Genomic DNA, 15,113 nt, shown 5'->3' on the forward strand with positions numbered 1-15,113 from the left:
GTTTGGCACTTAAAGCTACCATTGGCACAGATACATGGATTTCTTCATACCATTCTCGAACTAGGAAGGATTTTGCGTAGCATCTTCACAGTTACCAGATATAACCATGCATCATATTTGCGTTGGCAGCGATAGGAAGGAACTTACTCCCACTAAATTCTTTAGTATACCACCACAGACAGATGCCTGCTTCACATTATACATACGACGATCTACATCACTCTGAATGTCTGTGAACCAGAGGTTTGGCTGCCCGTCCCCCACCCGCAGCGGATTACGCTAATTTGAGCTTCACCCTTTATTAACTTTTGTTCTTTTTTTGTTGAAGTTATCGATTTGGTCTGAAAGACTGCCACTTTTGTCTTTTCTTTTTTTAATACAGTATGGTCTCCTTTTCATTTAGTATTGGGGAGCACCCACTAGAGGTTGGAGTTGTGCCAGTGTGGGATGAAGCGGGATGCATTGGGATTTTAATTTACAGACGATGTACAAAAGTAATTTGGCAGGAGCTCCTTTATGTTTAGATCATGCCTTGTGCGAGGGATGGTTAGGCTGAGAATGAGTTGCTGCTTTTCCAAATTAGTAATACATTCTGTCCATAGTACTTTTGCTGCCATCTCTTGGAATGTGCAGGGGCTAAACGAGGTCCTCCCAAGCACAAAAGATGCTGGCATACATGGGGCAGCAGGGTTCTTTCTTGGAGAAAAGTCATGCATCTGGGTCATTGAAAACATGCTAAAATAGGGGGAGCTCTGGTATTCTAGCTTCAGGTTCCACTCCAGGGGGTACTTGATACTGATACGCAAATATCTTTGGTTCTATTTAATGTAAGCAAATCTACAACACTGCATCTTCAGGGTGTACAACTATTGTCAATATTTATTCGTCCTTCTTGAGGACCCTGAATTTTTCCTCCAGGTGTGCACTAAAGGTATTACGTTTGTCGGTTCTTGGTCTTTAATAGGGGGAGATAACACTTTCTTAGAAGTATAAGCAGCTAGGACCTCCAGAATACTTTCCTGCTTTCCCATGCACAAAATGGCTGCCTTCGCCTTGGTAGATATCTGGAGAATATTGTATACGCATCCAGCGCAATACACACTCCACAATTCTTTTACTCTAATGTATATGTGGTTGTTCACCAGGTGTACGAACAGCTTGCATGGATTGTGAGATTCCTCCTCCATCTTTGCAATTGACCCTCCACCTACTGTCACTGACCCCATGCAAGAGATCCTGGTAGTTTAAATCTGATTCACTGACTGACTTGGTGTTTAGAATTACAATTGCTGACTAAATCCAATTTGTCTTTCATAAAAACACAGAGTCAGTACTTAACAATGGTACGAGAAGCATTTAAGGTATATATATGGGGGATCGCATCACCAATGAGGCAGGCGTTCTGCACTCACCTTAGACAACCTTGAATGTGCAAGAGACAGAACTGGGAGAGTTAGATGGGAGAAAGCTACCACCATTTGGCCCCTAGTAAAATGGGAAGCTTGCACGATTCTGTGAAGCAGCTGATCGCAATGCCAAATATCTTCCTAGCAAAGTTACGGCAAGGAGATATGAAGAGAGCGATCAGAAGTTAAACTTGTCTTCGCGATCCGCCAAGAGAACTTGGCACCAAAATCATATTCAGCACTTAGTACACTTCCCTTTACATGTCACAATATGCACGATTGTAGACAGCACAACTGCCTACTTGGACCAGGCAACACTGGTGTGGCTGGAGGACTCCCATAGGAAGACGCTACAGTCTCCCATTCACATCCTTGAAATTAAATGGGTGATCAAGGAGTTGGTGTCTGGCAGGATGCCAGGCTGGCCTTACAAAGGAATTCTGTGAAGTTAATTTATTTGCTAGCACCATAACGTCTTGTCTTACATCATGATGTCTGGACTCAAGGATCCCTCCCAGTTTTGGGCCTCAGAGTGCACACAAAACATAAATAAATGACAGGTCAGCAGTGGAGGGGTCAAGAGAAGGAGGGTGGCACTTAGTATGCTGAATTGAAGAGGCAGGTTTTAATGGCTTCCTTGAATTCAGCCACAATAGTTGGGTGTGGAGGTGGCAAGATGAGCACTGGATGTCTACGACACCACAGTGCCTTTGTTGCAGCAGACTCGGCATAGAGAGGTGGACCCGACTGACGATCTCATTTATGAAAATGGTTATCTTGCCTAAATTTGTGTTAATCTTCAATACAATTCTCATGAAACTTGCTAGGTTATGTGAAAGGTTCTTATAACATGCACTGTTGCCACCAACGTGGTCTCTTGGTGCTCTATTGGTTCTGTAATGCAGGGAGGGTGGCGGATATGGTAGTAGGACTGAGCTGGAAAAAGAGCAAGAGCTGTGATGTGCTGTTGGTAGCAGTACGGATACACCGGTTGCTGAGCGTAGGTTTTCGGTGGATAGTTGCCATGTGGTATTTTGGGCGAGATTATGTGTGGTTTGTTTCATTGTTGTGAAGTACATGCAATTTGTGGTGCTGTAGAGGTATGGTTGTGTTTAGTTCCGGGTTTGAGAGGTGTATGCAGAAGGATGAGTTTTTAGTACGGTTAGTTAGTTGCAGTACATGGCTAATGAGCCTTGGTCTTTTTTCTCACATAGAATTATGGTGACTGACACAGTGGCACATTTTGGTGGGCTGCACCCCATGTAAGACTAGAAAAGCGTTTTGTTTCAACTACAAATAGCATTTGATATTAAGTGAACAAACAGAGAAGTGGTGCCCACTTAACTATTCATTATAGTACATTTCCTACCCTCACTGTTCTGACTAAATGCAATCCAAATCCCTTCCCCGGTCGTTCCTTCTAGAGTGTAGCAATTAACACTCCCACAAGTTCCTCCAGCAGTAATGGGTTTCCTGTGTCCTGTGGTCAGTGCGTGGGCTGCCTGGTATCTGCATCCAGCCATATTCCTTCATGTGTGACGAATTTCACACCCTTGGTGGTCAAATTAAGTGAGACACATCTCCCTCCCGTTTCCACCTTTGGCCCTCTTTCCGGATGGGTACACTTCAGGTCTCAAACCACCCTACCCAGTCAAACGCCTCTCTTCTCCCTTGCCCTTCACTCCGGTCGCCTACTCGCCACTCCTTTTCTGTTGCGTGTTCGTTTCATGGTGCGTGGATGTTGTTCAGTCATTTTCATCCTGTTCGAAGCTGAAGAGCCAGGCTTTAAAAAGTTTTCTGAATTTTAGATGGCCCATCACAGTTTGTATATCTCTGGGAAGTTTTACGGCTATGCCAGAGAATGCTGATCCCCACATTTTTTCGGCGTATATGGTTTAGGTTCTAAGCGAATGTCATTGCTGGATCCAAGTGTTCTAGTTGGCTTGTAGATGGTGATTTTCTTTTGTATGTATTCCGCTGCTTGGCCCTGGATTACTCTGTGTGTTAAGCACATTGATTTGAAGGCGATTCGTTTTTTTGGGAGACAATGTAGTATTCTTAGTCCTGGTGTGATGTGGTCTCTTTGCAAGAGTTTGAGGAGAAGTCTGGCAGCTGCATTCTGTATTCATTGCAGTTTCCTCAGTAAGTAGTCTGGCGTTCTGAGGTATAAGCTGTTGGCGTAGTCGATCCTGGACATGAGGGAGATGATGGCCAGTGTTCTGTGCATGAAGGAGAGGAAGGGTAGAATCTTTGATTGTGTGAAGGTGGAAAAAGCATTTCTTAATTATCGCATTTACTTGAGGTTCGAGAGTTAACTCGTCTGTTAGGATTCCAAGGTTTTTGACAACTTTGGACAGTGGGTGGCGTTCCCAGTTGTGTGGGCTATGGGATATACCGGTTGTTTCTTTGGTTGTCAGGAGTAATCATGATTTTTGTCTTGTCCAGGTTGATTGTGAGGTTATTAATGTTCATCCATTGGTAGAGTAATTTATGGCGTTCGTGTTTAGAGATCTTTGACCCCTTCTCCTTTATCCAATATGGGCAAATAAGCCACCTAAGATAAGCTGGGATACCCTAACATTCCAAAAAAGCTGTGGGGGGGGGTAGGGTTTTCCAGACTTTATGATGTATTACCTAGTGGCCCAAGTTGATCAAGACATATGCTGGTATATAAATGCACATTGGCAAATCAATATGTTGAGTTATCAAGGAAATCTGTATTCTCTAGGCGTCTAGATTCGGCCCTACTCTCAAAGCCCCACTTTACATAGAACACTCTATACCCAGTGAAGGTCACTCTATGGGCACGCAATCGACTTCATGGGCTACATCGTCACCCCACAATTATTTACATAGGATACCATACTCCTACTTACCCTGCACATATGAACAATCACTCACCCAGAAGCTACAGACGCTGAACAGAACAACACTATATTACCTCTTTGTGGCTGACAATTTTATTTCCAGGATACTATTTAAGGATGTGGGTCATCTGGAGGCCATATGTTGCTAAATTATCAGCTAAGGGGAGCGGTTGCTGCGTAATTCCCTACATTTCCTAAACACCTCCAGCAAGCTCATTGCTGCTCGATCTCACAGGCTGCTGGTGACCGTAAAGCTGCATCTTCCCTATATAACATTGTGATGCAATGGTGAGAAAGTCACTCACAACTATCTGGGCCAAGCTGGGAGACATATTTAGCGTCGATAATTGATTATGAGGATATGTGGAGCAAAGTGTGCAGATTAAGCGCTTCACCTAAAATAGCCAACATTGGCCATTACTATTTGACTCTAACATACTATACCACCCGTAGGTTTTTTTACTTTGATCCAACTGCCTCTGAATCATGCCCAAAGTGTAAGATCTAAACTCAAGTGTAAGAGCAGCAATGCTGATTTCGTGTACTTAGCCTGGACCTGTTCTCCGACTGTAACTAAGTAACGCAGGAACGATTTACTATGGTGGAAACACGTATTCCTCAAGAACCCGTTCAGTCTCTACTGGGCTACTCCCTTCTTTACCAAAGCCACCACAGGGATTTGTAGGCCTTGCATGCTTAATTGCACATCTGCTCCTTCTAAAGTAAACTCCTGGCTCACAGATCCAATAAATCTAAAGTACATGTGATGGCACCCATCATGAACTGCGCGTGAAACTGAGCCACCCTTTGAACAGGTGTTCTTCCACTGTGTCTCCAAACATCTGATCTTCAAAGGGGAACCTCAATGAGATGGACCTATGGTTCGAGTCAGTGTGCCAGTCTCTGACATTCAGCTGCCAACCACGTCAAATCCTTGAGCCCATGTCCATTACGAGGACTTGACTCCATAATAAGCCAGGTCAGACATGAAATCTATCTGTTCTGAGATCCAGTACTTGTGCTGTCATGGAATACTTTTGACAGCTACCTGAGCCCCCTTTTGTGGTTTTGGCCACAGGAGGTATATGTGCCGGCACTCAGTGAAAGATGTGCTCCTCCCTAAGCCTTTTTCAAAGCGACACCCACCTAATCATGTCCAATTGCCTTTTCCGGGACCATTGGTTGTGCCCGTCAACCTGGGGAGAATAGTGTCCACCCAAAGGGCTGAGGTCAGGACTTTTCCTACCCTTAGAGAGGGTATAACTTGTCCAAAAACCTACGGACTGCTAATTTTCCAGCTCTTACCACTCCCACAAGACCTCTTAGCTTCTAGGAGCAAGGTCAGACTGCTTACAGAGTGTATCCTAACTGTGGAGGAAGCATCCTGGTTATTCTTTCTGCTCCCAGAGTGGATTCCAGTTCAGCAAAGCCCATGTAGTTTGCCACCGTAATTAACAATGAAGCCAACATTTTCTTATCTAGGGATTTTCCCATTTGGTCATTCTCCGTAGATGATACTGAATCGGTCTAGGATCTTTGGATCATGTTTCCTGGACAGCCTGTAAAAAAAAAAAAAAAAAAAAAAAAAAAAAAAAAAAAAAAAAAAAAAAAGACTGCCCAGTACATGCCTCCCAGAGGGTCAGGAGGGCAGACAGCAGCCAGAACAAGGAATTAAAGGCACATGTAACTGGATTGTTGAGGCCGGTTGGTTGGAGAGGAGGGTGAGGAGTGGGCTAAAGTATGAGGGTTTGAGGTGGGAGCGAGCAGAGCACTCTGCTATTTCTAATCACCAAACAATCGAACTTAAAGTGCCATAGACAAAATACCTCAGTGCCACGACACCCACAGAAAGTCCTTTGGAGTCCACCACACTTACAATGAACAACCACGTGGCACTCAGGCCTCCATGCCCACATAAGGATGAAAGGGAAGTGGCAGCCGAAAAAAGGGGAAAAAAAAACGAAAGCTGTTGGGGCAGTGTTACAATGCATACACATACACCACCATTCTATTCGGAGAGGTTTGTCCAGTCCAGTTTTTGATTTGCATTTAAGACTTCTTGTCCTCGATTTCTAATAGTAAATCTAGGACCATAAGTCCCAGAATGTACTGAAAAATCAGGAGAGGACAAACATTACACATATGGAATGGAGCATATTGTCAAGTATGATAACATAAAACAGAGCGCTCAAGTTTCCTAAATCTATGCGTAAGAAAGTCATCCAGCCATGTTTTTTCTTGAAATTCTCAGACTTGCAATCTATTTTTTTCTCATTTAAATTTAGGACTACAAATCCCAAAATCCAAGGGAAAAAAAGAAAAACTGGACTGGATGGCTTTGTTATGCATGGAATGATACATAATTTTGAGTGGTATTTCCAGGTGAGAGATTAATTGATGGCCATTGTTATGGGTGACCCTCCAATGTGCATTGCCCCTTTAAGGGGATGTGCCCCTCCCACGTGTATTGCCCTTTTAAGATGGGCCATGACTATGTCATGGCCCAAGCTAATAAAAGGAGCTCCTGCAGGAACGTGCGGCAGAACGGCTGCAGACTCCCAACGACTGAGTCTGTGTCTCATTATTGATGTAGGCCGCAGGCCTACACGTGGAGGCACAGGCCTGCATGCCCTTATGCCGTGGGACCCGCATGCCAGGATGGTGGCCGAGGTCCGCACGGTCAGGGGCCTGGCAGGCTGTGCCCCACCCCGATGGCGTTGATGTCCATACCGCCTAGGGGCCTGCCGGATGTCCAGGGCAGGCCCCAACCCCCAGACATAGTGGGCCTGTGATGTGCTCAAAGGAAGAGCACCCAGGGGCGCCTGCCGGATGTCCATGGCAGGCGACCCCCAACAATGGTGACGAGGGCGAGTCCACGTGTTCCCCCCCCCCCTGCTGACGGTGAGTGGTGGGGGAGAGGGGGAGAAAGAGGAACGTTTGACCCCACCGCGGGTCCAGCGTGGCCTGCGCCTCACTGCCGCGGCGTGGGCAGTGTGTGCCTGGGCTGCCCTGCGGTGAGGCGCACACCCACGGCGTTCTGCCGCAAATACGATGAAGGAGAGGTGCGAGGGAGCCCCGATGTGCCTCGCCCCAGCCGCGGCCCTCAGTGATGGGGGTGCTCGTGCGGCCGGGATCGGAGCTTGGTGGCCCCCCTGCGGTGTCTGCTGCAGGGATGAAGATGCGAGCAGCCGCTGCCGCGAAGGAGGAGGACAGCAAGGTGTGCTGCCCTGGCCCCGGAGAGAGAAGATGGGTGTGGGCCGTCCTGGCATTTTTCCCCTGGCCGCGGCCCTCAGAAAAGAGGGTGCTCGTGCGGCCGGGGTTCTAGCCATCCTGCCCCTGCCGCATTGGCGGTGATGGGGAGAGGCGGACAGGGGTTCCTGGTTTGTGGGGCCGCCATGTCACGCCGGCGCCCGGCGCGTCTGCCAGAAAGGTGCCGTGCCGGGGCCCTGTTGTCATCCTGGCCCCGGCAACAGTGGAGACTGCTCCGATCGGGAGCGAACAAGAAGAGGAGGCGGCGGAGGTGCTGCCGCAACCGCAGCAGTGTGGCACCCCGCCCGGGTGAACCATGCTGCTATCCCTGGCGGTACCTCCCGCCGGGAGATAAAGAAGTAACGAGCTGCATTCGGCGCATTGGGGGAAGGTGTGCGGGCCCCGCCCCTTCCCCGCAAAGAAGTGAATTGGCTGCTGCGGCGACCGAAGGCAGGGTGAAGATGCCTCTGGCAGCCAAAGGCAGGGGGCGGAGAAGCCCCGTCGGTGGTCTCCCTGGCCGCGGCCCTCTGCAATGAGGGTGCTCGTGCGGCCAGGGGGGGAACCAACCTGCACACCCCTGCGGTGTCCGCTGCAACAAGAGAAAGAAATAAAAGCGGCCATTTGAGATCCTGGGCCTGCGATCGTGAACATTAAAATTGCTCCAAGGTCGAACTGGTGAGGGGGAGAGGTCCCTGTATAGGGCCCTGACCAATGGCTGTGAGAAGTACTGTGCTCCATGTCGGGGAAACGAAAATCATCGTTAAGACAGCCCAGATGTCTGAAACCACTCAGTGCAGGCAGCCCCAGTGGTGATCCTGTAGAGGCGGTGAATGTTGAAGGGCTCCAAGACCGAGCAGAGTGTTATGATGGCGGTCCATGCAGGCACTCCTGGTGTGTACTCGGGCCAGGAGGCGGTGACTGTGGGCACATGGAATATGATAAAGATGTCCCTCTACAGAGGAGCCCAGGTCAGATAGCAAAAGGGCCCTCAGCATGATCCTGGGCCTGGCGGAGAGGGCCAGGAGATGCCAATGCCTGGAGCGGCAGCAGGACAGGTCTGCCATGACCCCAGGCCGACGGCCGGTTTACGGGAAGCACAGTGCCCCCATCCAGAGAGAGACACGTTGCCCAACGCAGTCCCAGCGAGGTCCCAGGATGACCGGTGGTAATGCAGATAGCAACTGCAGCCTAGAGGCACCCCAGCAGCCGATCCCAAGGGGCAACCCGTGGCAAGGCACAAGACACAAAGCGGAGCTACAGCACCACCACCTACAGGGATCACAACACCTCAACAAGGGGACTTCCTCCATCATGGTCGTCGAGGCTCCGATCCAGGACGTTAGAACGCCCTGCACCGGAACAACAGTGCCATGGAGAAACAGGACACCCTAACATGGAAGACATGTGCCCCCCCCTACAAGTGGCTTCGACACACTGCCACAAAGGTCCCCTACTAGACCATCTGAGGACCAAGGAGCTGGTGACCCTGCCTGCTGACATCACCCGGCGTGCCATCAGGTCAAAGGACCAGGCCATCGTGGGTTTGGGGAGATGCCTACCGCCCCCTGAGTCCAACCACCATGGTGTCTGACCAGCGAGCACGGGTGATCCTGTCACTCCCATGAGGAAGTGGCGCACTGGGCAGGTCGGGATTGTTCCGCTCAATCCAGAGGGATGAGAGCGATCACGTACGCCATGTCGACACTGGCCGAGGGGCAGAATTCATCCACCAGCACCCCAACATGGTTCCAAGCACAGTGCATCTGAACGCGCTGCACTCTGCACGTCAGGTCCCTCATCACTTGTGCAGTGCCCGGGGTGCTGCACGGAATCGGCGAATGACTGTGCACCAAGGACCGCCCTGTGCAGTTGAAGTACGGCATCGACTCAGCACTCACCATGGCCAACGTGAGACTCTCAACCGCACGCCCCTTCGTGCACAGTGATGGTGTTGGGACAGCCGGCGTTCCGGATACCGCAGTGCCAAACAAAGTGTGGGGCCCCGAGGGTGGCTCCCACCCGCACCGGTGATGCCAATCTAACCCAGCGTTGCCAGCCAGACAACTGTGCACTGTAACAGCAAGCAATACAGAACGCCAACCCGCAAATAGGTGGTTGTCTCCCGGCCTAGTGCCAGCTGAATGTGAGCCACCCTGCCTGCCAAACTGGTGGCCCCAACTGCGGTTCACCAGGAACACCCTGCAGGCCACGCCATCGAAGGAACAGACTAGGCTGGGTATGATGGGGGAGAAAAGGAAATACCTGCATGACCCCAGGAGTCAGGGCATCAGGCTGGAAATGGGTTGCAGCTCGGCATGAGTGCTTGTGCGCCCTTCGGCGCCGTGATGGAAGGAAACACTCCGGACTGGGGAACATCGCTGTAGATGGGGCAAATGATGTCCTGCCACCCCGTGAACATCAGGGAACTATGCCGATGTGGCCCCTGGCACCGGTCAGGTGCGGCTTTGCCGGCCAGGAACTGTACCGTCACTGGACCTGGACCCAGGAAGTGACTCCTGAACAGACACTGGGAGAAGACGAGCTGGTGTCCTGCAAATGATTAATGAGGACTCTGTAACCCTGTGTGTTTGCTGCAGTAAACCTGCATAGTAATCACATGCTTAGTGTGGTCTCAGGAAATAACCATAAGGTGAAGCGGTGACCCCGCAGTTGTGGGGTGTGTGTAGAGCCAGCCGACGACCTTGGCGCTGTGTCAGCAGTTGCAGCTCTGAACCCCAGGTTAATAAAGGGTCTTGTAAATTGTGGGGTAGCTGCCCACACTCCATCGGCGGCTCACCCACCGCGACTGTTATGCACGGAGTGGGTTTTAGAATTGGTTAGCATGTGTTATGTTTGTAACTATTTTCAGTTAGTTAGGTATGTGTGAGTGTGATGTTTTTAGTATTTGGTCACCCCGCAAGGCGTGAAGTGAGAAGTAGCGTGTCGTTCTGTAATAGGTGGGACTCATGTATGTGCTAGCCACGTTAGTTTGTTTGTTATGAAAAAGGAGGAGCGTTATGAGTGACCCTCCAATGTGCATTGCCCCTTTAAGGGGATGTGTCCCTCCCACGTGTATTGCCCTTTTAAGATGGGCCATGGCCATGTCATGGCCCAAGCTAATAAAAGGAGATCCTGCAGGCACGTGCGGCAGAACGGCTGCAGACTCCCAAAGAGGAACGACTGAGTCCGTGTCTCATTATTGATGTAGGCCTACACGTGGAGGCACAGGCCTGCATGCCCTGATGCCGTGGGACCTGCATGCCAGGATGGTGGCCGAGGTCCGCACGGTCAGGGGCCTGGCAGGCTGTGCCCCACCCCGATGGCGTTGATGTCCATACCGCCTAGGGGCCTGCCGGATGTCCAGGGCAGGCCCCAAGCCCCACACAGTGGGCCTGTGATGTGCTCAAAGGAAGAGCACCCTGGGGCACCTGCCGGATGTCCATGCAGGCGACCCCCAACAGCCATGTATGGGCAAGGGGATTGGCAGATGAGTGAACCGACTCCCCAACGGGTGTCACCCACCTAAAGCGAGCGAGTTGACCGGCACAAGAGCTCTGCTGACAATGCACATAAGTAGCTAAATCTACATATTTTCAAATCTGAGAATTTTAGGAAGTTACAAAGAAGAATTAAACAGGAAAACTACAACCTTAGTGCACAGCCAGGTGAGCAGAAATGGGAATGTTACACTACTATAGGGAGTCTTTCAGTGGCGGCTTGTCCATAAGGGGGGAGGGGTTGTCAACCCACCAAAACCCTCGCCCATCATGGACAAGCCGCGCCGGCCCAGGAGCGCTCCTTCAGCTGCTTACTGCCGCTGAGGGAGCACATAACCGCCCCCCCAACCCCTCTTAGTAAGTTCAGGATCATCACTACGCTCCGGACCTCTGCCAAATGTGTGGGAAATAGTTATGCCCCTCCATTTTAAAAAACAATTAAATCACCACCCTATATTTATGGATTAACAAAACATAAAAGTTTTTTTTTTAAAGGCACAATTTGTACGCTATCTGCTACCAACTCGATAGGAAATGCTCCTTGAAACACTTGTGTATGGGCACGATATAAATAAACTATCATATCATATATGCTAGGAATTCTACATCGCCTTATTCAACAGCATGGCGTCCATGGCTGCCTCACTTTGTGCTGTCATTTTGCACAGAACGTTATAGCCTTTAGTTCTTTATTGGAACTCTGTCCTGTACAAGTAAGTACTGGGACGAGGAAGAGGGCATTGGAGGCAATGGCATAACCCCCAAGCAGAGCGCATTGTAGGGCACAGGTCGGTTCAACATCAGTACGACCACTAAACCATTGTGTCAGCAAAAACATTAACCACAACACGAAGGGTCACGTGACGCCACCCACAACCCGTGACTGCGGTGTGCATGGTCTACAAATAACAGTTCACTAAAGCGGTGAGAGAGTAGCCGCCTTTTAGACACTACAGTAGAAATTTGTCTGGAAATCCACAAATTAAAAGCGAATTCTGAAACAAAAACTCTACCAGTAAACAGTCGCACACCTCAATCAAATATGGAAAGATTAAACGAGGCGAAGAGCACGATTCAATTAAATGAAACACTCGACTCCACCCGCAGTGCGATTCACAGCACAATTCAGTTCTGCTCTCCACGAACAAACTATGGACACATTCATCGATTTCCCTTACAAAATAGGTTCAGCTAAAGGTAAAATAACATTCCAAGATGGCTAGAAGTTTTAACCGGGCACAGGACTACTCATTTTAATATCTGAACTGCAGTAAACAGCATTGCCCTTCCCAGTGAAATCTTTCTTGGTCCTCCTCTCTACTTCTCCCTGCAGTGTATGTGCGTTTACCTCTCTCCGCCGGCACGGCCATGGGTGCAGTTCTTCCGAGTAGTTATGATTGCTGCTGCCGCTGATCAGTCATTCGATTTTTTGTAAAGCTTCAACTAAAATCCCTTGTGGCATCGAGGGGCGGGACGCATGCATTCGTCCAATCCTAGAAGCGAGAGGAGGCGAGGCAACTATACTTCCTCCTTGAAAGTAGAAATCACTGCTACATTTGCCTGAGATACTTAAAACCACCAGGGATTAAGCTACAACAGTTAAAACAATCACCGAAGAGGGGGCGGTTTGGCAGTATTCTATACAAGCGGTGCGACTCCTGCAGGCCGAGATTTGAATTACATACATTTGACACAGTCACTGCCAGGAGGAATAACGCTACTGGCAAAGCAGATTAAACGGGCGACGGGCGTCTAAGTGTTTGGGCGCCCTGTGGCAAGGATGGACTTGATGGTTAAGCAGGAACGAGCTAGTACCTGAGATACTGTCACTTACATACATCCACCCCCTTCATCACACTGTATTCAGGATCGCCATTGCCATCTAACTTTCCCACATTTCATCAACTTTCTAGATGGTCAATGGCCCCCTATACATTTCCAAGTCGTCAGTAATCGAGATCAACTGATGTTCAATTATTGCTAAAAATTGAGTTAGCGGGATTAGCAATTTTGAATCAATGCCATTAAACATATGTCCCCACCATTCTTTCGTAGACAATGAAGGGTGGTTAACCCCCCAAGGGCCCAATAACAATTATCTGTTGTTCCGAAAGCTGTTACAAAATAGCACTAAATGTTTCAAGGTCTCTGGTGCTTTAAAACGGAATCTACATCCAAGATTTATTTTTTTGTTACAGTTCCATGTTTGCAAACGCTCTTTCGTTTTAAACAAATTTAAGCGAAATAGCATAAAACGTCTTCGAGCCTTAGGGTCTGGAAACAACTTGATGTATCTCTGAGGCGTATTGAAGGAGCGAACTTCCAATGGAACACTCGACATCAATTTTGCCATCGATCTTTCAGTGCAGGTTTTCTCCCAGTCCATGCGCCAAATTTTCGTTTTAGCAGCGACCGGGTTTTCATGAAGCAGACTGAGCTTAATGTCAAATTCCACCAGTAGACTTTCACATCTGTGCATCCACAAGGCCACCAAGTTCTGACCCTGCGACGAAGCAGTCTGCAGAAGTTCGAATTGCAGGATGTGTTCCCGCACTTGAGTTTTTCGATACAGGTTCAGCAAGTTCCATATAATCCTTGCATGTAATGAGATCAGGGATAACTCATATCTAATGCACGAGGTCGACGTCCCTCTCGGAAGCCTCAGCGTCTTTGTCCAAAAGAGGTTCTCCAAAGAGGACCATAACTCATGGGGACATCCTAGAGCGTTTTCTGCTCCGTATATAAGTACCAGGACGACTTTTTGCTGGGAAAACAACCGGACCGGCTCCAATGAGAATTTCCCAAATTTCTTTTTCATTAGCAGAGCTTGATTTCTAACATAGTGCATTTCCTTTTGGTATCTGCCACATACGGGGCATCATTAATACAGGAACTTAACGTCATTCCCAGGTATTTGACCTTTTGTGATATTGACATTGGAATCCCACTCATGTACCATTTGAGTTTTTTTGCTTTCATTGAAGTGGCCCCTTTTAAATTTTTGAATATTAGGACTTCGCATTTCTTTGCGTTGATCAGCAAGCGATTCTCACCCATGTAGGCTTGGATTGCATTTAGTTTACGTTGCAAGCCGATCAGTGTTAGGTCCATGATCACCAGATCATGGGCATGTAAAAGCCAGCTTACATGCGTGTTGTTTATCTTTGGTGGATAAGAAATCACTGCATCCAAGGAGTGCCCCACGTCCGATATATATACAGATTAAATATTGCTGCGGCAAGCGGGCACCCTTGTTTGACTCCCTTGTGTGTCCTAATAGTCGTTGACAAGGACCCAGTTTGATCAAGTCGAATCTTGATAGAGGTGTCTGTGTGTAGTTCTTGAATTGCCGCTACTAACTCTTCTGGACACTCCCACCTGCAGAGTTTCACCCATAATAAGTCGCGGTCAACAGTGTCGAATGCACTGGAAAAGCCAATAAAAGCCAGGTAGATAGCAGTATTTGATTTCAAGGCTTCCATTTTTAACAGGTTAAGTACCAATAGATTCAGAGAACAACCCATCTGTTTTACAAACCCTGCTTGACGGGCATCAACATGCCCCATTTCAGTAGCCCATGTTACCAGTTTTTGTTGCAATACAGTGGCGTAGATCTCACCCAGGACATCCAATAGAGCCACTGGTCGATAATTTCCCGGGTTTGTTCTGTCTCCCTTTTTAAATATTGGTACTATGACCGCCGATTTCCAAGATTCAGGGGATACTCCTGAGTTATTTATTCTTTTGAATAGAGTTATACACAACTCGGCCCAGATCTCAGGATGTTGTTTGATTGTATAGTTAGTTAAACCGTCTGGACCAGGCGCTCTCGAGTTGTTCGACTTCACGATTACAGATATAATATCTTCCTTACAGTATTCGATTGATCGCGGAGGAAACCTCAAAACGAGATTACTATCGGCCATCGTGTGGCCCTTGTATAGTTCCTCAAAGTGGGAGATCCAATACTTCTCCAACACCGGACACATTTGTAGGGTCTTTTGTGGAGCTTGCATGGTGTTAATGAGCCTCCAAAAGTCTCCTGAGTTTTTATTCTTAAGTGCTGTCAGCATGGATTCCACATCATTTTGGAT

General features: G+C 48.6%; 1 protein-coding gene across 1 annotated transcript in view; it reads right to left on the minus strand.

Annotated features, from left to right (window-relative positions):
- LOC138569208 (lysosomal dipeptide transporter MFSD1-like) overlaps nt 1-12,565 on the minus strand; it is a 76,367-nt gene extending 63,802 nt beyond the window's left edge. Inside the window, exon 1 of the mRNA XM_069646978.1 lies at nt 12,368-12,565. Within this exon, the coding sequence (XP_069503079.1) occupies nt 12,368-12,389 (22 nt within the window). The 5' untranslated portion in view covers nt 12,390-12,565. The remainder of the gene's footprint in view (nt 1-12,367) is intronic.
- Nucleotides 12,566-15,113: the final 2,548 nt, after the last annotated feature.

Source organism: Ambystoma mexicanum, chromosome 2q, assembly GCF_040938575.1.
Source record: "Ambystoma mexicanum isolate Mex_15411 chromosome 2q, UKY_AmexF1_1, whole genome shotgun sequence".
Taxonomy (NCBI): domain Eukaryota; kingdom Metazoa; phylum Chordata; class Amphibia; order Caudata; family Ambystomatidae; genus Ambystoma; species Ambystoma mexicanum.